At 37.5% G+C, this 24,063-nt stretch overlaps 1 protein-coding gene across 2 annotated transcripts in view; it reads left to right on the plus strand.

The window, feature by feature from the left end:
• LOC105002404 (lymphocyte antigen 75) overlaps positions 1-24,063 on the plus strand; it is a 125,060-nt gene that overhangs the window by 74,249 nt on the left and 26,748 nt on the right. The window contains exons 28-35 of one of the 2 annotated variants that reach the window (XM_010858990.1): positions 786-902; positions 2,701-2,895; positions 5,116-5,342; positions 6,863-7,031; positions 9,230-9,379; positions 12,118-12,240; positions 13,486-13,653; positions 15,861-16,403. In XM_010858990.1, the coding sequence (XP_010857292.1) occupies positions 786-902; positions 2,701-2,895; positions 5,116-5,342; positions 6,863-7,031; positions 9,230-9,379; positions 12,118-12,240; positions 13,486-13,653; positions 15,861-16,039 (1,328 nt within the window). In that variant the 3' untranslated portion in view covers positions 16,040-16,403. Of the gene's footprint in view, positions 1-785; positions 903-2,700; positions 2,896-5,115; positions 5,343-6,862; positions 7,032-9,229; positions 9,380-12,117; positions 12,241-13,485; positions 13,654-15,860; positions 16,404-24,063 lie in introns of those variants that run through there. The other variant, XM_010858991.1, reaches the window with a different exon arrangement.

Raw genomic sequence — 24,063 nt, forward strand, 5'->3', positions numbered from 1 at the left:
TTATCCAGATATTTCGTATGAGATCGACTGAGGATTTATGACTTTTTAACAGTGGACCCATCAACTTTGTAGAAAATTCGTATGGAAGATATCAAACCATTATTCCCCAAAGTGTGCTCTGTGGAACACTACTTTTAAGAGGTGTTCTATTAAAAAAAAAAAAAAAAAGATTCTTAGTAAAAGAACAAGGATGAGAAATTTCACACATCTTTGTTTCCTGTTAAAACATTATCAAATATACATTAGCATGTACTTTGAGAAATACTGGCATGAATGAAGTAGTTTAACTTTGGTTAACAATGTTTGTAAAGCTCTTTTCAATGTAACTCTTTTCTGAGGAACCCCTGAGGAACACACTTTGGGAAATATTAAACTTTTAAAACCTTCCTATAAAACAGTGATCTCTAAGAAAAAGGAAGATTTTTTACTTTTAGCCCATTCAAGAGGTTTTATTTGTTACAGTCTTTGACATTGTATCATGAATATATATTGATTTATACCAACTCAAAATAAGCCTTGTGAGGAAAAGCAAATCAGTGTTTCAAATTCTCTACTCAACTTCTAGTTTTCCACTATTCTATGAGACCAAATGTAAGATCAAAATGTTTGAAAACTTCTCAACCTATTCATTGTAGTAACAAGATGGTTTTCATTTATATCTCTTACTTATTTTCTACTGTTGTTTGTTTTGAAGTGTATTAAGCTGGGAAGTAAAAATTGCTAAATTATCAAACAAAGTGTTCTAAATAATTATTTAAATTATTGGCTATTTTTTTATTTAACAGATCCAAAATCACATATTCTGAGTATTCGAGATGAAAAAGAGAACAACTTTGTTCTTGAGCAGCTTCTACATTACAATTACATGGCTTCATGGGTCATATTAGGTATAACTTATGAAAGTAAGTTGTAAATCTACTGGTTTTTTTTCTATATTCATAGTTTATTATGAACTACTTGTTTATCACACTGTGATTATCAACATACAAAATTATAATTATGAACTTAGCATAACTTACACAGATACCAAGACAGGTTTTGTGTCTCTGCCCTGCCACTAAAATACCTTTCCCACCAAGCTTGGAGTTTAATGGTGGAAAATGATTTCCTTTTTCCACTCTCCCTCCTAGCAGTACAAGACTAACTAAAAATGACTGCACTCCCACATAAATGTCTAATACTTACTTTATATTTCTAGGTGTATGACCTGAGTGAGAATAGAAATACACTTCTAATGTTGCATTTTTGGGTTTATATCATTGGCTTGGGGTATACATTAGAAAAAGGAGACACATAGTCTGTCAATGGACTAGAATATTTGAGATTGTAAGTGCTACAAACCCAAGATATAATTGCTATGAAACTTTTTAAAAAACACAGACTCTAGTAATAGAAGTAAGACCAATTTAGAAAGATACTCATTAAGAGGTATCCTAAAAATCATAAAGTTTTGAAATTAGAAAAAAATCACTCTTTGGGCATAAAGCCTCAAAAACATACATTTACCCAAAGAGGGGGCTGAATGAGAGGCACAGGACAGTGATAGCTAGAGGTAGGGTAGGCAGAGAAGCTAAATTACTCAAATCTGGCCATTTTAAAAATAGTCTGCTCTTTGCTGTCTAACCTGTCTCTTTCTAAAAATTACTGAAGATTTTCTTGCAGATGAGTTAACAAAAATTAAGCTATCAAGCAATGACTAAGGCTTGGGTTGCCAGCTGAAGATAAGTTCATCATGATAGTATTTAGTTGCCCATCTTTTTTCTAATGATGCTTGAATACTCAGATTTGGGGATGGGAAAAAATGGAGAGGAACTAGGTAGAAGCTTCCCAGTGAAGAAAAGTGAAAGTGTTAGTCGTCAGTCCAACTATTTGCGACCCCATGGCCTGTCGTCCTCCAGGCTCCTGTGTCCATGGGACTCTCCACACAAGAATTCTAGCTTTACCTGAAAGTGACTGAGGAAACAGTGATCCTGTGTGGAGCAGCAGAAACTAGACCCAGGATATAGTTAAGAGATTTCAATTGTACCCTCTGCTGTGCTTTCTTAGTTATATCATCAGAAACAACTGAGGACTTCCCTGGTGGTCCAGGGATTAAGAATCTACCTGCCAATAGAGGAGACATGGGTTTGATCCCTGGTCCAGGAAGATCCCACATGCCGTGGAGCATCTAGGCCCGTGTGCCAGAGCTACTGAGCCCATGCGCCTAGAGCCAGAGAAGCCACTGCAGTGAGCAGCCCATGCATAGCAATTAGAGAGTAGCCCCCATTCACCTCACTGCAACCAAAAAAATCAGTTGACATAAATTGTGCATAGTTTAAGTCCAGTTTTCTACCACTAGTTTTATAACATGTTAATTTTTTAAATAGTTATGTTAATTTTCATCACAATTAAACATATATGTAGAAAAAATGAATATTGGATGAAGTAACAACAAAATGTTAAATTATTTCAGGATGATAGAATTGTAAGTAAATTTTAGTTTTCATATTTATAATTTGTACTTTCTATGTTGAAAATAAGCATTGTTTACTGTTAAAATTGGAAGCTATTAGAGAAAGCTATTAGAGAAACACATAAGTATACAACCTTTAGAATGTTGGGGAAAAAGAAAATTACTTGAGTTTGAGATATTAACCTCGTAACTGTAATTCAAGTCTTAATTTAATCTTTAAGCATAGAAAAAAAATGTTTCTTTTCTAGATAATTCTCTTAGGTGGTCTGATAAGACCACGCTGTCATATACACACTGGAGATCAGGAAGACCAGCTATAAAAAATGGCAAGTTTATTGCTGGCTTGAGTACTGATGGCTTCTGGGATATTCAAACCTTTAATGTTATTGGAGACTTACTATACTTTCACCAGCACAGCATTCTGGCTTGTAAAATTGAAATGGGTAAGTATGCTAAGGCAGAGTTTCTACTCCAGCGAAAGAGAATGCAAAGCCATTAGCTCCACTAGTGGGCATTATGCAATTGAACTTTTTGAGTAGCTCCCCTGTATTCAGTATCATGAGAAGCACTATGGAGGTTTTAGAGGAAGGAAGACACACTCCCTGTTGTCATGGTCTTGATCTCAAGGATTAAAATGAATGCAGTTGGGAAAACAGCGTTAAATGTTTATTATTGTTTTATGTAGGTTAGTCTTAGGTTATTTAGTATGTACAGGCTTACATTTGTTGAGAAATCAAAAGACACCAGTGAAAACAGATGTAATGAAAATTAAGAATGCATTGAGGAGAGGAGGAAAAACTTGTTTGGGCCTTGAAAGATGGATAAAATTTCTATGCATAAGAAAGTGTGTGTAGGTAGTTTTGACAGTCTAGGCTAAAAATGAATGTTTCTCAAGTTTGCCTAATTCCTTAAATAAGTCTATTTTTTAATGTATATCGGGTTTAAATTTTTTACAGCTTAAAAACTCTTATTATGGCCATTCTGCTCTAAGCCCTCTGCTAGGAGCCCATCACAGTCACATCTGGGCCCACCTTTTCCCTTCATACTCTTGGAGAATAACTTTCGGATATACCACTTCTATCAACAATCTCCAGGAATTCCCTACTATCAGTTATTTTGAGTTCCTGTAAGCCTTTGAGACTTTTTAGAAACCAGTGTCTCTTCTAAATTTCTAGGCTTCCTCCCAGTCTCCATTTTTCCCACCGTTTTTGGTTCGAAGAAGATCTTTTCCTGCCAGGCTGATCTCTTAATTGTCCATGTACAGTGTATACCCTTTCTTACTTGTACCTTTAATTATGGGTTTTTTTCCTGCCATGATGTCTTCTACCTTCTTTCTTTCTTTCTTTTTTTTAAATAAAACTTTCATTTTAGAATAGTTTTAGATTTATAGAAAAGTTGCAAAGATAGTACAGAGAGTTCCCATATACACCGTAACCTGTTTCCCCTGTTGTTGACATCTGTCTTAAGTATGGGACATTTGTTACAACAAATAAACCAATATTGGTAGATTATTATTACCTAAAGTCTATATATTGTTCAGACCTCCTTAGTTTTTACTTCATGTTATTTTTGTGTTCAGGAGTCCATCCAGTATACTACATTACACTTGGTCATCATGTTCGCTTAGGTTCTTCTTGGCTATGATAGTTTTTCAGATTTTTGCTTTTCTTGACAATTTTGAGAAGCACTGGTCATGTGATTTGTAGACTGTCCCTCAGTTTGGGTTGGCTGATCTTTTTCTCATGGTTAAACTGGAGTTATGGGTTTGGGGTTTAGGGAAAAAGCCAAAGAGGTAAAATGTCATTCTCATCACGTCCTATGAAGGATATATGCTGTCAACGTAACTTATTACTTGTCACTGTGGATTTTGACCTTGATCACCGGGGTCAAGGTAATGTTTGTTAGCTTCCTTCACTACAGAGTTGCTCTTCTTCCCACCTCCCATAGCGTACTCTTTGTAAGGAAGTTACCATACTCAGTCCTCACTGAGGGAATGGAGAGTTATTTTCTACCTTCCTGCAGTGGGGAGTATCTATATATAAATAACTTGGAGTTCTACATAGGAGAGGTGTCTATTCTCTTCCATCTAAAAATTTATTTAGGCATTTATTCATATCAGTTTGGGCTCATGGTTATTTTTTTATACTTTGGGCTATAATAGACTATATTATTTTAATATTTTCCTTGATTTTTTCCAGATTTGGCTGCTGGAGCTCTTTAACATGGCTTCTGTTTCCCTTTGAAATACCCACATAATTGTGGTCTTGTTATTATCGTAGCTGATTGATTGTTTTTAGTTGGCTTTCTTGTTACCATATTTCTTTTTAGAACTAATTTCAGCTAACCAAAGTTTGGAGACCTAGTTTATTAAAAAGGTTTTCTGACTCCTAATCCAGATGAATCTTTCCTTTCCTAGTCAGTCATAGGTGAGCTCCTTAAATGAAAGACATTGTTTGTGCCTTTTTTTAATCACCCAGACAACTGTAATAGGTAAGAGCTTATTAAATAAGCTGTGGCGATAAGAAAAAGAAAGTATGCATTTGACCTTCTTATAGTCCAATTTTATTTAACTTTTGAAATGGTTGTATGTCCAATATTACCCAAATTATGTATTTTAAATAATTTAAATTTAATCACTAACACTTTTAATTTAAATATTATAGTTGACTACAAGGAAGAATATAATACTACTCTGCCACAGTTTATTCCATATGAAGATGGTATTTATAATGTTATTCAAAAAAAGGTAACATGGTATGGAGCATTAAATGCATGTTCTCAAAGTGGAGGTCATTTGGCAAGTGTTCATGACCAAAATGGCCAGCTTTTTCTGGAAGATATCGTAAAGCGTGACGGATTTCCACTATGGGTTGGGCTCTCAAGTCATGATGTAAGTCTTGTTTTGTTTTCCAGAAACTTTTCAAGTATATTCGAGGGTCGGAAATTTGAACATAAAATATTAACTCAAAGTATAACATCAGATTAAGTCCTGGGATTGCATTCGCATACCATAGTGCTTTCTATCTTTTCACAATGTAGAACAGATAGAAAATTGTGTTTGTAGAGTACACCAGGGCAACTGGCCAGGACCGCAGCTGCCCTAGACACTGCCACGCCATCCTAAGGACTCAGTAGATTAGTATCTCATCAACACCACTGTAACCTATTTGGGATAGACCAGTTGGAGAGCTGGTAAAAAGGGAATGGCTTAGGATCAGAAAAATCTGATTTCCAATATGAGTGGCAGGTCTTCTATCTACATATTGGGTGACCACAAGCAAGTTATTATACCTTTGCAAGCTTATTTCCTTATCTGTCAAATGGGGGTGATGATATGTCCCTTAATAGAGGATTATTAGCACAAAATTTGTATTGGGATGAGAATGGATACATGTATACGTATGGCTGAGTCCCTTTATTGTTCACCTGAAACTGTTACAACATTGTTAATTGACTCTGCTGCTGCTAAGTCGCTTCAGTCGTGTCAGACCCTGTGCGACCCCATAGATGGCAGGCAGCCCACCAGGCTCTGCCGTCCCTGGGATTCTCCAGGCAAGAACACTGGAGTGGCTTGCCATTTCCTTCTCCAGTTAATTGACTATACCCCAATACAAAATAAAAGTTAAAAAAAATTATATAAAGTGCCAAGTAAAACTCTTAACTACATCTAAAATATAGATGTATATTTTCTCCCCACTTCCCCCTAGAAATTGACACTATTTGAAAGTAATCTGCTGGTAAACATGCCTTTTGTGCCACTATTTGAATCCTATTAAGTAGTATACATATATAAATGTACTGATAATGATATCTAGTATACAAAAAAACAGTCTGTTGAGATTAGAATGAAGGCCTAATCTAAATAAAGTGGGAAAAGTAAAAGGATGGCAAATTATGATTAAAGAATGAAGGACAAATCAAAAGTAGTCTTCCTATATGAATTTCTTGGGAACTATTTTTCTCTTCCAGCCTCTTGCTGCTTGATAACTTCTGTAATATGAAAAAAATCAAGCCAAGGACACAAACCACAAAGCTATAAAACATAAAAAACAATATTTAGAGTAATATGAAGATTGGGATTGTAAACCTGTAATTGTGACAAATGGAAGCCATTTCCATGTCATATAATTTCTAGTGTTATATAAACTCATCCTTAAAAAATGAGATCTAGAGATAGAGTGTAGTAACACTATCTCTAAAGTCCTATTTAAACTATATGCCAGAGCAAATGTCTCAAATCACTGCATCAAAAGTAAATCCCTGGTTTTACAAATATGTTCAGGTCTGTAGTACTTATAAGCAAATAATTAACACTACATTCCTATATCTATGAAAGTATGCATGTTCATCTCAATGTTCTTTTGAAGTCATACATATGAATTCAGATTATCACTATTATTCTTAATACAGGGAAGTGAATCAAGTTTTGAATGGTCTGATGGCAGTGCCTTTGACTATATTCCATGGAAAGATAAAAAATCTGCTGGAAATTGTGTTGTCTTGGATCCAAAAGGAATTTGGAAGCATGAAAACTGCAAGTCTGTTAAGGATGGTGCTATTTGTTATAAACCTACAGAATGTAAGACTTGATTTCAAATAGCTGTATATTTACTAAAACATGACATTTGTTTTATGTACCTGATTAAATATGGAAAATAATTTTTATAGATATTAAATAAGGTTTATTCACAAATCCTAGCAAAATAATTTTGATACTTTGTGGAGAGAAACAAATATGATATGCCCATTCAAGGAATTTGTTCTCAAAGACTTTCAATTGTTCTGCTACTCAGTGAGTTTTACTCTAGAATTTGTGAATTTTAATTTCACTTAGCAGTGTTTTTCAAAAAGTGAGATTCTCCTTTTTAAAAAAGGGTTCCACAGGATATAGATTTGAGAAAAATCTTAGGTGATTTACCATATTAATGATTCTGAAAGTTTTTATAGAAAAGAATCTCTGTAGTAAAGAAATGTTCTGTGTAACTAAACATTCTCCAAATATTTCTACTATAGAAAGTAGAATGGTGATTGCTGCAGGGAAGAAAGAATGAGGTGTTATTATTTAATTGGAGCAGAGTTTCAGTTTTGCAAGATGAAACAGTTTGCAGGTGGATGGTGGTGATGATTGCTTAATAATTTGAATGTACTTCATGCCATTGAACTGTACAGTGAAAAATAGTTAAAATGGTAAATTTTACATAATGTATATTTTATCCCCTTTCAAACAAAATGGAATCTTCTTGACAGGAATGTAACAAACTTACCACATGGCTGGCCCTTGCAAGGAAAAAAAAAAAATGTGAGAGTTGGAAGCAAAACTCCCTAAAGAACAGTAAGAAAAGAAAATATATGCCGTCTAAGACAGGCCATTTGCAGCTTGGACTAGAAACAAATAGACTTTGAAGATAAGGCATTTCCATATGTTCCCAGTGGATGAAGAATTGTTTTTAAAGCCAACCCATTCATAAAAGTACACTCATCCTAGCCATGCATTGGTGGCCAGTGTTCGGCATGTCTTGAATCTAAAGAAACAACACCCACCATTGCCTGTGCAGTGATAGAGTAGTCAGCAGTGTATTTTTTGTCAGGGATACTATTTTCCCAGTATGATAGAATCAAACACTTGTTAGTAGCATCTTCCTCCACCACAGCCTTAACAAAGAATTGTCACAAGTCTTACAGACTCCACAGGTTAATTTTTAGATGACTTTTGGTCACCTGCAGCTAGGAAACTTACCCAGGAGTAATCAATTTTCAAACTGAAGGAAGACTTAGAGCCCAAACTAGTGGCATTAGTGAAAAGTGTGGAGGCAGAAGCCAATCAAATAACTAGATTTCAAAAAAGATTGAGCCCGAGGGGAGAAACAGGATAGAGAAGCAGAGTAAGGAATGGAAAACCATCCTGAAGTCTCTCAGTGGAGAAGAAAGGGGCAGTAGTCATTCTTCTGGAATCATAGGGATCATAAATGAAAAGAATTCTACCAAACTGCAATGAGGAACAAAAGCAGGAAAGCCTTCAATCACTGAAGGACATGCAGACCATCCATAATGCGCAGAGAACAATGGTATGGGTTGCGACTGCTGGCCATACCACATCAGATATTGATTCAGACCATCTGTACCTGGTCAACGGGATGTTGGCAATTTACTTTCCAGTTCTCATACTCTCCAGTTGGAATTAACAATGGTGTTAAGGGGGACAGGCTTCATTACACAGGCTTCTTGTGTTATACAGAACGACTGAAAATTAAACAGTTTACATGGAAACCAGGGGAATTATTCAGAGCTGAGAAGCCACACCTACTTTTTTTTTGGCTTGAGACAGATTTTTCAGTGCTGATCTGTTGTGCTTTGTAAGCAAGTTACCAAGTTTTCAATGTGGGTATGATTTTTTTTTATGGCAAGGTAAAAGTAGGTCTTTGTGATCAATACAAAAAGGAATCCAAAGAAAGAAAGAATTTTAATTATTATTTCAAATTTGTTACAGGCCTACCCAGCCTTGTCTTTTCTTCTCTATTCTGTCTTTCCAGTTATTTTTATTTTAGTCTAAATTCATCTTAGAGAGTTAAGTACTTTCCTCTGTATTCTCAGTTTTTTAAAAAATGGTTTTCCAAAAAGCTAATGAGATTGCATTCTCAGAGTGTGGGCTGTAGCCCTCTCTGATATGTATTGAAGTTGAATGCCTCTTACCTACAGAAACCATGGCGTCAGTGAAATTTTAAAAGCCAGTCATATTTTTCTGTGCATTTTCACAGTTATGTCTAACATTTTTTACAGCTAAAGAGGTGTCCTCTTATACTTACTCATCAAGATGTCCAGGAGTAAAAGGGAACGAGTCACAGTGGGTTCAGTACAGGGACCACTGTTACACGTCCGACCAGGCATTGCACAGTTTCTCAGAAGCCAGACAGTTTTGTTCAAAGCTTGGTGAGTTAAAATGTGTTGATTTTCTTTTTCAATAATTTAGTCATTAGAATTTTTCTTAAGGAAACCTTTTAAAATAAATATTATATTTTTGAAAATCTTAGTGAAGCACTCACTAATTATAATAGCATTGCTGCTACTGCTGCTAAGTTGCTTCAGTCGTGTCTGACTCTGTGCGACCCCATAGACGGCAGCCCACCTGGCTTCCCCATCCCTGGGATTCTCTAGACAAGAACACTGGAGTGGGTTGCCATTTCCTTCTCCAGTGCATGAAAGTGAAAAGTAAAAGTGAAGTCGCTCAGTCGTGTCCGACTCTAGCAACCCCATGGACTGAAGCCTACCAGGCTCCTCCGTCCATGGGATTTTCCAGGCAAGAGTACTGGAGTGGGGTGCCATTGCCTTCTCCGATAATAGCATTATAACCTAATTACCCAGTGGTACAGAAATGTTTAAGTATTTTATTATATATGAACTCAATGGTATATTGGAACAGCCATTAAAAAATGATCAATATAAGAATAAGTAGATGGTATATAAAAGTAAGTGGGAAGAAGTAGAATAAAAAATTGCTAAATAAACTATTATGTGAAAATACTGACAAATGAAACCATTTTAAATATAGCTAGATATGCTCAGATGAAAGGATTAAGAAGCAGATTTTTTGTAAAGTTGATTAAGCAGTAAGTACAAAATTGTAGATTTTTCATTACTTAGTCATTAATAAGTAAGTTTAACCTGACCAGGGTAACAAAGTCCAAGAAGCATGGGTTGTTCATTCTGCAAAACGGACCCGGGGCCCACATCTCTGAACACTATAGGGGACCGGACTTTTAATCTTCAGATTTAACTAAAATCAAAGAGCAGCCATGATTGACTCCCTCCCATGAGAATCTTAGACAGTAGTCAAACTGTGAAATAACTTCTAGGGAGACCACCTAGAGTATTTCAAAGACCTGCATCCTTGGGTAGCAATTTAGGCAGATGACATTTATCTTATTTATTTTGCTACCTTGTAGAGACACTTTACTGATTTAAAAATCTCCTTGTTACTGCTTAACTACATGATGGAAAGTTTTATGTGAGATTAGTATTATAAAAGGTAAAGTGCCTGCACACTGTGTGATCTATAGAGGAGAAAATGCTTTCCTTTGCCCTTCTTTTAATACTTCACACCACAAAAGACATGCGTTAGTTCAAGTATGGATAAGCTTGTTTGGATTGAAGACTATTTGATTCCATTTTGGATTAGTTTCCAAGTCCAGGTATTATTTTATTTCTATCCCTTGCCTGATGCTGGTGATAGTACTATTATCTCTGTGGGTTTAAGGCAGCCTATCAAACTTGAGGAATACTCACTCATTCAGTTCCATACTGTATTTTGGACAGTATACAATGGCATGACCATGTATCATTTAGTTCAGTTCAGTCGATCAGTCGTGTCCAACTCTTTGTGACCCCATGAATTGCAGCACGCCAGACCTCCCTGTCCACCATCAACTCCAGGAGTTCACCCAAACTCATGTGCATCGAGTCGGTGATGCCATCCAGCCATCTCATCCTCTGTCGTCCCCTTCTCCTCCTGCCCCCAATCCCTCCCAGCATCAGAGTCTTTTCCAATGAGTCAACTCTTTGCTTGAGGTGGCCAAAATATTGGAGTTTCAGCCTTAGCATCAGTCCTTCCCGTGAACACCCAGGACTGATCTCCTTTGGAATGGACTGGTTGGATCTCCTTGCAGTCCAAGGGACTCTCAAGAGTCTTCTCCAACACCACAGTTCAAAAGCATCAATTCTTCAGCACTCAGCTTTCTTCACAGTCCAACTCTCACATCCATACATGACCACTGGAAAAACCATAGCCTTGACTAGATGGACCTTTGTTGGCAAAGTAATATCTCTGCTTTTGAATATGCTGTCTAGGTTGGTCACAACCTTACTCCTTTCCTTCCAAGGAGTAAGCATCTTTTAATTTCATGGCTGCAATCACCATCTGCAGTGATTTTGGAGCCCCAAAAAACAAAGTCTGACACTGTTTCCACTGTTTCCCCATCTATTTCCCATAAAGTGATGGGACCAGGTGCCTAAGATCATGACCATGTATACTTATGTATAAAATAATATTAAAAGGAAGGCTAATGCTCTCCAACATCTCAAATCTATTTGCTTTTATTTTCATTTTAGCAGAAGCACATTTAAAGTTAACTTACTATACAGAACTGGTTGTTGAGGAGAGAGTATTGAAAATCTACAGGGGAACACAGATTTCTACCGTCACATACCCCACTTCTTATGACTAGCTGTTCATACAGGAAGATCTCACTGGTTAAGTAGTTCCAAGGCCCAGAAATATTACCGTGTAAACATTTTGAGGAAACATAAGATATGTATATACGCAAAGTTTCAATCTAGAAATATTTCTAACATTTTTGGAAGCTATTAACACTATACTTTTGTGTATTAATGCTGTACACTCTGTGTCAAGTTTGAATATCTTCATGATCGTTAATCTTGATTGTTGTTGTTCTATCACTAAGTCGTGTCCAACTCTTTTGCAACCCCATGGACTGAAGCACACCAGGCTTCCCTGTCCTTCACTGTCTCCCAGAGTTTGCTCAAATTCGTGTCCACTGAGTCAGTGATGCCATACAACTTGCTCGTCCTCTGTTGTCCCCTTCTCCTCCTGCCCTCAATCTTCCCTAGTTGGCATAAAGCTAATGGACTTAGGGTTTGTTTTCCTTCAACAGCCCATTCTGCAACTGTCGTTACCATAAAGGATGAAGATGAGAATAAATTTGTGAGCAGACTAATGAGGGAAAATAATAACATTACCATGAGAGTTTGGCTGGGATTATCTCAACTTTCTGCTGGTAAATATCTGTGTGTAGAGTGTACAAAGAGAGTTCTAACTTGTCCTGAATGCCAGGTCAGCCTCACTAAAGAATGTCAAGTGGTGGCTAACTCAAACACTTCTTGGTGATGAATAAGCTAGGTCTGCTGGTTTAGAGGCTTATACATTCCTAATGAATAAACGAATGAGTTATTAGTAATGATAAAACACTAATGAAATAGAAAATCAGGTTAAATCAACTGGAATTGTTTTAGAGACGTAAGATACTTGGGTCAACAGGATTTTTTCTTTTCCTCTGGCGGTGTCTGTGTCCCTCGTGTGTCCCACCAGGAGCCCATTGCTACTGTCCACAGCATTCCAGTGTCTAGCACTTGGTAGTGATAGCTTTTAGCTATTATTCAGAAAGTTCTCTTCTGGTTGTTTCCTTCCCTCTTGAAACATTTTTACTTTTTTTTTGGTAACCATAGAGTGAAAGTAAGTCTTAATGGTGATTTTTTTATTATATTACCTAAGAAAATTGCAGAGATTTGGTTCAAAAAGATTTGTGGAAGAATTTTTCAATAAGGAATAATAGATTGTTTCCATGCACTTAGAATTGATAAAGAATGAATTAAGAGTACACATTTGATAGAATAATAGAAAGTTGGCTTCACATTTTATACAGATTTGAATTCTAAATAATTGAAATAAATGTGAATTCCAAAATATTAAGTATGTGTCCAAAAGTGAATGAATTCTAAGTTGGCCATCTAAGGGAAGTATAAGTTGTGTTTATACTCTCACCACAAGGTGGTGCTCCATCAGCTGGGAACCAGAAGTGGAATCATGGTGGGGAGGACTTCTTGGACCCTGCATGACTCTTCCTCTCCCACCAGCACACTGTGAATGATTTTTAATGCGGGGAAGTCATGGGTGGGAAGCAAGGGACAACGGACACAGATCTTTAGAAATCTGCCCATCACACAATAAATGTGCTTCATTTATAGCACCTATACTCTGTGTAGTGCTGTCTAATAGAACTTTCTACAAAGATGAAATTTTTTCTATGTCTGTGCTATCCAATGTAGTGGTCACTAACCATATGTGGCTGTTGAACACTTGAAATATGTCACGTGCAACTGATGGGCTGATTTTAATATTTTCACTTTCAATAAATTTCATTTTAAAAATAGTGGCACAGCACAGTTCTAAATAAATAAATTGTATGAACCATGTGCTTTTTACCTTAGTAATTTAGTTACAGTAAACAAACTTCTTCCTTTAGATCATTCTTGGAATTGGTTAGATGGATCAAAAGTGACATTTGTCAAATGGGCAAATAAAATTAAGAGTGGCAGTGGACAATGTAGCATTTTGTTAGCTTCAAATGAAACTTGGACAAAAGTTGAATGTTCACGTGGCTACGGAAGAGTTGTCTGCAAAGTTCCCTTGGGTAAGTATGTAACCTGTCCTTAAGGAACCTTTCTGAAGAATGGGTCAGGCAATAAATGTACGATTCAATTGTGTGCCAAGTTTTGTACTTTGTCCCAGAGTACTTAGTCCTTAGAGTATATCCAAACAAACCTGATTAAGTCATAAAGATTCTTTCCCTCAGAAAAATAAATTACAAATGACAGTAAATGCACAAGATGTCTAGGATTCCCAGAGGAAAGTACTGAACTGTCCAAACTTTGTATGCTGCTGCTGCTGCTAAGTCGCTTCAGTCGTGTCCGACTCTGTGCGACCCCATAGACAGCAGTCCACCAGGCTCCCCCATCCCTGGGATTCTCCAGGCAAGAACACTGGAGTGGGTTGCCATTTCCTTCTCCAATGCAGGAAAGTGAAAAGTGAAAGTGAAGTCGCTCAGTCGTGTCCGACCCTCAGCAACCCCATGGACTGCAGCCTACCAGGCTCCTCTGTCCATGGGATTTTCCAGGCAAGAGTACTGGAGTGGGATGCCATTGCCTTCTCCAAACTTTGTATAATTCTTTCCTAAGAAAAATGGGAGCTGCCAGAGTTTCAGGGAGGTCATTTCTTGAAAAATGTTAAAATGTATTTTATTCTATAGTTCAGAGATTAAAAGCTCAAAGGTCTAATTCTGCAGTTATTTCATTTCCTTTCTCCCCATTCCCATAAAATTCATAATAAACAACAGTGCAAAACTGTATTTAGTTACAACGTCCTAAGTATCTATAGGAAATTGTACTTTGAACTTCTGTTTCATCATAATTGATACATAAATTAACCACAAAAATCTTATCTTAACAAGGTCTAAAATTTTCATGTTAACATTTTTAAAGATTAGCATAAAATGTCCATTTTGGTGCACAAATGTTAACTTTAACTTTAGGTAATCAGTATCTACATATTTATGCATTGATTCAGTAAATATTTAGAGTATCTGTTTTATGTGCTGGGGTGCACCCATGAGCAAGACAGGTAAGATTCCTTTTCTCACAGAGCTTACAATCTATTGAAGACAGATAAGGAGTAACCAAGCAGGTCCATTTTTAAAAGAGAGGAAAATATCAAATAGTTATAAACTCTATGGTGTAATGGTAAAGAATCCTGGAGAAGGAAATGGCAACCCACTGCAGTATTCTTGCCTGGAGAATTCTATGGACAGAGAAGCCTGGCGGACTGGAGTCCCTGGGGTTGTACAGAGTTAGACACAACTGAGCAGGCACGTGAGCATGCACACACATGAACTGTATTGAGACTAGGGATTTAACTGCTCTAGATCAGGGGTGATCAGGGAAGACTTCTTAGAGCGGAGATATGGAAGCTGAAATCTGAAAGGCCAGCCAAGGCCTTTGGGGTCAGCAGAAGAGTCACACGAGGCAGAAGTACCAGTTGGAGCAGAGAGCCTAAGACAGAACATCTTGATGTGGGCTTAAGGAAGAAGTGGAAAGTAGACAGATGTCAGACAGGTAGGGCTTTGGAATCCTGAGTCAAGTGTTCAGGTTCTATACTTAGTGGAATAGAGAGTGAGTAGAAGATTTGGGGTGAGGGAGAAGTAGGGTTAGAATAGTATAAACCAAGAGTTCCATTTTGGCATTTTGAGCATCCATGTGGAGATGAGCTAGAATGTCTAGTGTGAAGTTGGACATATGATAGAGAAGGAAAGTCAGCACAGAGATGATATTAAAGCCATGGGACACAATGACTCCATCTTGACAGCATGTAGATAGGGGCCTGGAACAGTGCTTAAAATTGAATAGTGAGGGACTCAGTGAGGTCATCCTAAAGGGTTAACGTCCTTTAAAGCAAATAACACTTTATTTGGCACTAGGTAAGTCAACCACAGACATTTACCAACCTTTAGCAATTTGCTGTCAAAGTAAGGTAATATACTGGGAATGAGGGTCTCAGAAGGATGATGGGAAGGGAATGTGAGAATAATGGTACCGCTCTAATTTCTTCGGAAGAAAATTGCTCTAGGAGTGAAGAGGATTTGAATGAAAACAGTTAAATTGGATCAGAAAGCACTGAAGTGTTTGATGATGAGTTTGAATTCTGTGTTGACACTGTGAGACAATCAGCACTTACTGCATCTAATTTGTACAGTGTTCACATATGTGACACAAAGCCTAGTACATAAAATCAGTGACAATTGCTGTTCTGTTCTGTCTTCCACTGTCAAACCTTTCTCTGGTCTAGGCCCTGATTACAGAGGAATAGGTATCGCATTTGCTGTGCTGAGTATCTTAGCTGTAACCTGCGGACTGATCTGGCTCTTCTTCCGAAGGAACCGTTGGCACTGGTTGGGCTTCTCTTCAGTTCGGTATCAACAAGGAGGGAATGAAGATGAAATTATGCTTCCTTCTTTCCATGACTAAACTCTTCTAGAGGTTTGCTAATTTGCACTGATGGTTTAGGAAAAATGAGCCATTTAAAATTTTCCCAATGTCAGTATTTACTGTTTCAATGTTGAGGTCTTAGGTACTCTTTTTGTTTAATTATAATGCTGGTATCTACAGTTACGCACAAAATGCCATGTTTATAACTACTTAATAGCATGAAAAGATACCAAAGTTGGAACTGAAGTCCAAATTGTTCATAGGGTAATGAGTTTAATGTGCATTTTCTCTGTAAGAATGTAGTTGGTAACTAGGATATGAATGGCATTTTAACAAAATGTCTTAGGAGATAAAATTGGCATTACTGGGTCACATATGTACATTTAATTTTAAGAACATCTAAGCCAAATGCAAAATTAGTACCTCTAGATAAAAACAAAACTGTGAATAATATCAACATTGTTTTAAATTAGTCATTTGTAGCATTTGGGGGAAATTATTGAACAATGAGACATGCAAACAGCAAAATTATGCCTCTTGGCAAGATTTTCTTATACTGTTCCAAAGATATTTCATACTAAAATTATTTAAATGCAATAATTTTGTTCTGTTCATAGTTTTTCAAAGGCTTTTAAAGATTTAGTGCTTAATGTTTTTATAGGTGTGGAAATATTTTTAGATTGATTAGATATCGCACTGTGTTTTTTATTTTATATAAAACATATGTTTTCTTTTTAAAGGGAATCAGCTAAGGATGAGATTTTTTTGAAAATTTCACAGTTTATATATTTAATATAGTATGGCAACTTCTGACCAAGAAATTTTTATTCTTTGTTGCCTTTTTACATAAGAGATAGGAGGTCTGTGAAAATTGTGTATATTTGTAAAAATGAATTTTACAATGAAACTCTAAATCTTGTGATTACTACTAAAATATTTAAAATTGTGAATGGTTTAGGAAACACGGTTTTATGGTTATTGTTTTGAATTTTACCACCTAGAATATAGTCTTAATAATAGCTTCTACTGGATATTGTGAATGTTTTATTCAGTGTTTAACTTATATTAACATATGTACTTTATTTTTGTAGAAAATCCACAGATTTATTTTAAAATTTAGTGTTTATATTATGATAATGTTGTAAATAACTTTCTAAGACATTTTAGTGGTCTAACACGCTGTAGTATGGTTGTCCTGAACTATTTTATACTGAATTTGTTAAATTCTCTTACTCTGTTATCTGTGCAGTTTTAGTTGTTAAGACTTTCTTCAATGAACTGAACAAATTTGATGCAACAAGTACAGGTATATATAGTTGTGATGCCATAATAAAATCATTTTCTTTTTTTTTTTAAGTAAAACTATTGTTGATCTTACGTAAAAGTATTTGTTTTCCGTTTTGAAAAATAAGTCTCTAGATTGGGTTTTATTATGTTACGCATATAGCGTGACAAGAAAAAAGTGTCCAGCTATTGTAAAGCAAGGCATCAAGATCTTGTGTGCACTTTTAAAAGAATAAATATAATCATTTGTACATCTCTGAGTGTTTGATTTTAGGCTCCTTTTTGGATTCCTCTGACTCAGCGTTTCTTCTGACTTACTGGGTCAGCAGGGGTCCCACCTATAATACACTTGCTTCTCACTATGTTTGCCTCCCTCAGGAGATCCTTCGCACCGCCTCCCACCCCACGGCATTCATCAACCACTTCTAAGTCAGTAATTCAAATATCTAGTTTCAGGTTCATATTTCTAACTCCCACTGAACAATCTCTATGAAAGTCCTTCTTACCGTGACCAGAGCTGCCCATATTGTGTTCCCTTTCTCAGAAGAACTGAAGACAGCCTTTTCCAATCTTCCTAACTAATCCAACCCTCACATGTGGTCTGACAAAATTGATCTTTCAAAACAAGGCACCTAAAAAAACAGATGATCAGGTATAGAGGACAAGTTTAGAAGTGACCAGTAAATACCCACTGACAGTATTCTCCCTTCCCCAGTCCCAGGGCAGGATATTTCATTACCTGGGAGATCTGCCCTGCAGCTGTTTGCTGTAGTGTTGGAAACCCCAGTCCTGACTCGCTGCTGAGTTGATGCTAGGGAAAGCCAGGGTTTCTTTCTCTTTGGTTCATTTAATCCTAAAAGCCTCTTGGAGAAACAAAGACCTGATTACTCACTAACTCACCTAAAAAGACAAATTTTAACTATTAAGTTCAACAACTTTTTACCTAAAAAGACAAATTTCAACTATATCTCAAAGACTTTATTATTTTTAATTGGAGGATAATTGCTTTACAATGTTCTGTTTGTTTCTGCCATACAACAGTGTGAATCAGCCATAAGTATACATATGTCCCCTCCGTCTTGAACCTCCCTACCACTCCCCACTTCATCCCACCCCTCTAGATTGTCAAAGACATTTTTAAAAAAAACTAGACCTCATGATCTGTATAGTTCAGTTCAGGTGCTCAGTCGTGTCCGACTCTTTGCGACGCCATGAATCCCAGCACGCCAGGCCTCCCTGTCCATCATCAACTCTCGGAGTTCACTCAGACTCATGTCCATTGAGTTGGTGATGCCATCCAGCCATCTCATCCTCTGTCGTCCCCTTCTCCTCCTGCCCCCAATCCCTCCCAGCATTAGAGTCTTTTCCAATGAGTCAACTCTTCGTATGAGGTGGCCAAAGTATTGGAGTTTCAGCTTTAGCATCAGTCCTTCCAATGAACACCTAGGACTGATCTCCTTTGGAATGGACTGGTTGGATCTCCTTGCAGTCCAAGGGACTCTCAAGAGTCTTCTCCAACACCACAGTTCAAAAGCATCAATTCTTTGGTGCTCAGCTTTCTTCACAGTCCAACTCTCACATCCATACATGACTACTGGAAAAGCTATCATAGCCTTGACTAGATGGACCTTTGTTGGCAAAGTAATGTCTCTGCTTTTGAATATGCTATCTAGGTTGGTCATAACTTTCCTTCCAAGGAGTAAGCGTCTTTTAATTTCATGGCTGCAGTCACCATCTGCAGTGATTTTGGAGCCCCCAAAAATAGTCTGACACTGTTTCCCCATCTATTTCCCATGAAGTGATGGGACCGCATGCCATGATCTTAGTTTTCTGAATGTTGAGCTTTAAGCCAACTTTTTCACTCTCCTCTTTCACTTGCATCAAGAGGCTTTTTAGTTCCTCTATTCACTTTCTGCCATAAGGGTGTTGTCGTCTGCATATCTGAGGTTATTGATATTTTTCCCTGCAGTCTTGATTCCAGCTTGTGCTTCTTCCAGCCCAGCATTTCTCATGTACTCTGCATATAAGTTAAATAAGCAGGGTGACTTATTAAATAACTTAATAAATAAACTTATTAAATAATAAATAAACTTTATTTATTAAGTTAAATAAACATATACAGCCTTGACATACTGCTTTTCCTATTTGGAACCAGTCTGTTTTTCCATGTCCAGTTCTAACTCTTGCCTCCTGACCTGCATATAGGTTTTTCAAGAGGCAGGTCAGGTGGTCTGGTATTCCCATCTCTTTCACCTAGAGCCAGACATCCTGGAATGTGAAGTCAAGTGGGCCTTAGAAAGCATCACTACGAACAAAGACAGTGGAGGTGATGGAATTCCAGTTGAGCTATTCCAAATCCTGAAAGATGATGATGTGAAAGTGCTGCATTCAATATGCCAGCAAATTTGGAAAACTCAGCAATGGCCACAGAACTGGAAAAGGTCAGTTTTCATTCCAATCCCAAAGAAAGGCAATGCCAAAGAATGCTCAAACGACCACACAGTTGCACTCATCTCACACGCTAGTAAAGTAATGCTCAAAATTCTCCAAGCCAGGCTTCAGCAATATGTGAACCGTGAACTTCCTGATGTTCAAGCTGGTTTTAGAAAAGGCAGAGGAACCAGAGAGATCAAATTGCCAACATCTGCTGGATCATGGAAAAAGCAAGAGAGTTCCAGAAAAACATCTATTTCTGCTTTATTGACTATGCCAAAGCCTTTGACTATGTGGATCACAATAAACTGTGGAAAATTCTGAAAGAGATGGGAATGATCTGTACAGTAAACTCTAATTTCCTTTATATTCTAAATTAAAACATTCTCACACTATTATATCTCAACAAATTTAGTACACATCTATTTCTCCTTTTGCCCAAGCTAACTTAATCAGTTCTGCCCAAGCAGAATCTGAGAGGCTTTTTTTCCATTCTCCCAAACAATTCTTCTTCTTATATTCTCTTTGTATTAATATGAAGACAGCATACCCCTTGTTTCCCAGGATAGAAACTCAGAATTCATCCTTAAATCGTCTCTTTCTCATCTCTCTAATCCAGCAACTCTGTCAGTTTTTCCCCACACTTCTCATTGACTGGTCATCTTCATTGCCAGCTGTCTTTAATTCAGAACTTTATCCTCTTTTCTTTCTGGATTATCTGCACAAGGTTCTTCACTGGTCTTCCTCATCAGCCTTTCCCCTGTACCCCATCTTTCCCATTCCTGAACCTAGGGAAGCTGAGAGTTACAGAGGAGGACTCCCCTTCTATTTTGGTCTCCATTTATGTAGTCCTAAGTACTTTAGGGGACAAGGCAATGGCACCCCACTCCAGTACTCTTGCCTGGAAAACTCCATGGATGGAGGAGCCTGGTAGGCTGCAGTTCATGGGGTTGCTAAGAGTCGAACATGACTGAGCGACTTCCCTTTCACTTTTCACTTTCCTGCATTGGAGAAGGAAATGGCAACCCACTCCAGTGTTCTTGCCTGGAGAATCCCAGGGATGGGGGAGCCTGATGGGCTGCCGTCTATGGGGTCGCACAGAGTCGGACACGACTGAAGTGACTTAGCAGCAGCAGCAGCAGCAGCAGCAAGTACTTTAGGACAAAAGGGAGCTCAGCATTGCCCAGCCCAGGACCCTCTCCAGGAACCTTAAGGGGTTGAAGTCAGTCCTGAGTAGTTCTAGGGTTTTGGTTTCCTGGCCAAATGCCCACTCTTTTTTAAAAAAATGGTGTTTTTTTTTTTCATTTTTTCTCTATTTTAATACTGATTTGTTTATTTTATTCGGCTTCGTGGTATCTTGAGTTGCAGCATGCAAACTCTTGGTTGTGGCGTGTAGGATCTAGTTCCCTGACCCAGGGTCAAGCCCAGGTCCCCTGCATTGGCAGCACAGAGTTTAGCCCCTGGACCACCAGTGAAGTTCCCCAACACCCTCTTAATACAAAGTAGGGTCAAGTCAATATTGTTTCAAGGGCTAAACAACAAAGAGGCAGAGTCAGATGAAACTGGAGTCCAGGAATTAGGAAAACATTGGTGATCAACCAATAGAAATGCAGAAAATCACCAGAGTCCAGACAGGAGTGACCTGAAAAGTGAAAGGAAATTAGGAAACAGAGAACATGAAATTTTGAGATGTAGAGATGGGCCATAGCTAGAGTGAGAAGAAGGAAAGGTGAAGAAGACTTCTTCCCAAAGGAGGTGGGGGAAGAGATTTACAGATTTAGAAGCTGAGAGGAATGAAAACAAAACACATCATTGGTAACCAATGAACAGAGAGAAGTGATGCAGGGGAGAAAGGGGAAGGTCTTGAAGAAGATGAGAGGGCAGATCTAAATCCATATATAAAGGAGCTAGGTTTGGATGGGATGGGAGGAAGCTTGCCTTCCTCTCTAAGGACAGAAGAGAATGACCTGTGTGGAAGAGAAGGGGAGAGCAGACAGGTATTTGAAGATGTTTATCTATACCTGATGGCCTCTATTTTCCTAGTGAGTAGAAGGTGAAGTCTTTTTCAGAGAAAGATAAATATTGAATGGGGTTTCAGCTTAAAGAGTATAATAAAAAAATAGAAATATTCTATGTGGGGAATGAATGAGAGAGGAGAATGAGCAAGACAAAATAAAAGACTGCAGAAGAGGCTTACTGGGCTCACATGAAATTAAAAGCCATATATTAGTAGTGACAACCATCAGGAGAATGAGTAGATTTCTTCTACCTGCCCTTGGCTGCTTAACTAAAATTGAGGGAAAGGAGACTATGAAGGAGAAAATAGAGCCCCTATCCTCAAAAAATTAAAGATAGAACTACCATGTGATCCAGCAGTCTCACTTCTGGGTGTAAAACGAAGTCAAGGGATTGGAGCCCGGAATGAGGTCAAAGAGGACGTAAACAGTGAAAGAGAAGGAAAACCAGTGTGAGATGCGATTGGAAAGTAGGCCATCATGATGAGAGGTTTTGACGAAATAACCATATTTTCCCATGCAGAGGGGGTAAGTAGCCTGTCTTATATTAGCATAAAAAATGAGGAAGTGTGCACCAGAGTCAACAGTGGGGAAAATATGTCTTCCTTTAGTTCAAATGACTGAAAAATAAAAGACTGCTGACATGGGTTATTTGCCTAAAGTAGATTGATTCATGAAGGTGCTACTTCTACTGTAAATCTAATGATTATTTGAAAATTAGTTTAATAAAAATCCACATTGATATAGTGTGCTTTGGTGCCTGAGGTAGGGGGTGGAGATAACTTATTCAGATAAGTTGACTGTTCATTTCCCCTGTGTAGTTAGCAGGATGGGAGTCCCCAGAATCGGGAGGTTTGAATATTTAAACACTGTGTACATTTGAAAGGATTTGCTTTGGGTTTGGGTTTAGTATACAAATAGTCTGAGGAATAATGGAAATAAATCAGTTGAGCAAGTCCTTGATACTTTGGCAAAGAGACTGAACCGGGAGAGGCCGGGAGAGTCCAGCAGAAGACCTGGGCTCTGGTCCAATTTTTGGCATTCACTGTGTGCCCATGGCTAAGTCACATCCTTTCTTTGGGCCTCAGTTTCTTTATCAGTAAATGAAGATGGCCCCTACCACCTCTGACTTTCTGAGACTCCTTACAGACCCCTTTGGTCAGATGGTGCACTCACTCCATTTCCAGTTGGACAATCAATAGCCTGGAAAAGATTAGACTTGATCTTTTTAATAGACTAATTTTTGAGCAGTCTTAGGATAAACATTGAGCAGAAAGTACAGAGTTCCCATGTACATCCTTATGTCTCGCCACCTTTTTCTTATTATTAGCATCTTGCATTAATGTGGTACATTGGGTAAAATTGATCCAATTCAGATACATTATTCTTAACTAAAGTGCAGAGTTTACATTAAGATTCCTCTTTATGTATATTCTATATACATAGAATATTCTATATTTTTGTATAGAATATATTGTATATTCTATACAAATGTATATCCTATAGTTTTGACAAATGTATAATGATACGTATCTACCATTACAGTATTGTTCAAAACAGTCTTACTGCCCTAAAAGTGCTCTGTGCTCCACCTAGTCATGTCTCCCTTACCACCTCCCTCAACCCTTGACAACCACTGATTTTTTTTTTAACTGATACCACAGTTTTGTCTTGCCAAAATATACAGTTGAAATAATAGGGTATGTGGGCTTTTCAGACAGGCTTCTTTCACTTAGCAATATGTGTTTAAGTTCATTCCATGGCTTGATAGTTCATTTCTGTCTAGTGTTGAATAATATTTCATTGTGTGGATGTACCACAGTCTATTTATCCAATGACCTACTAAAGGATAGCTTGGCTGCTTCAAATATCTATATGTAAGTTTTTGTGAATATGTAACATTTCAACCAAGGATAAACACCAAGGAGCATGATCCCTGAATCATACGATAAGAGTATATTTAGTTTCCTGAGAAGCTACCAAGCTGTCTTCCAAAGTGGCTGTACCATTTGGCATTCTCACTGGAAATGAATGAGAATTCATTTCGTTCTCTTCTTCAGCATTTGCTGTTGTCAGTGTTTTGGATTTTAAAAGTCATTCTAATAGGTGTACAGTGGTATCTGGTTTTAATTTGAAGTTCCCTAGTGACATATGATGTTGAGTGTGTTTTCATGTACTTTTTGCTATATTTATATATCTTATTTGTTGAAGTGTCTGTTCAACTCATTTGTAAATTTTAACAGTGAGTTGTTTATGTTTGTATTCTTGAGTTTAGACTCAATTTTAAAACACTCTTTTGCTAATGACATGAGACAATGTCAGAGTTTAAAC

This window comes from Bison bison, unplaced genomic scaffold, assembly GCF_000754665.1.
Source record: "Bison bison bison isolate TAMUID 2011002044 unplaced genomic scaffold, Bison_UMD1.0 scf7180017864452, whole genome shotgun sequence".
In the NCBI taxonomy this organism is placed as follows: domain Eukaryota; kingdom Metazoa; phylum Chordata; class Mammalia; order Artiodactyla; family Bovidae; genus Bison; species Bison bison.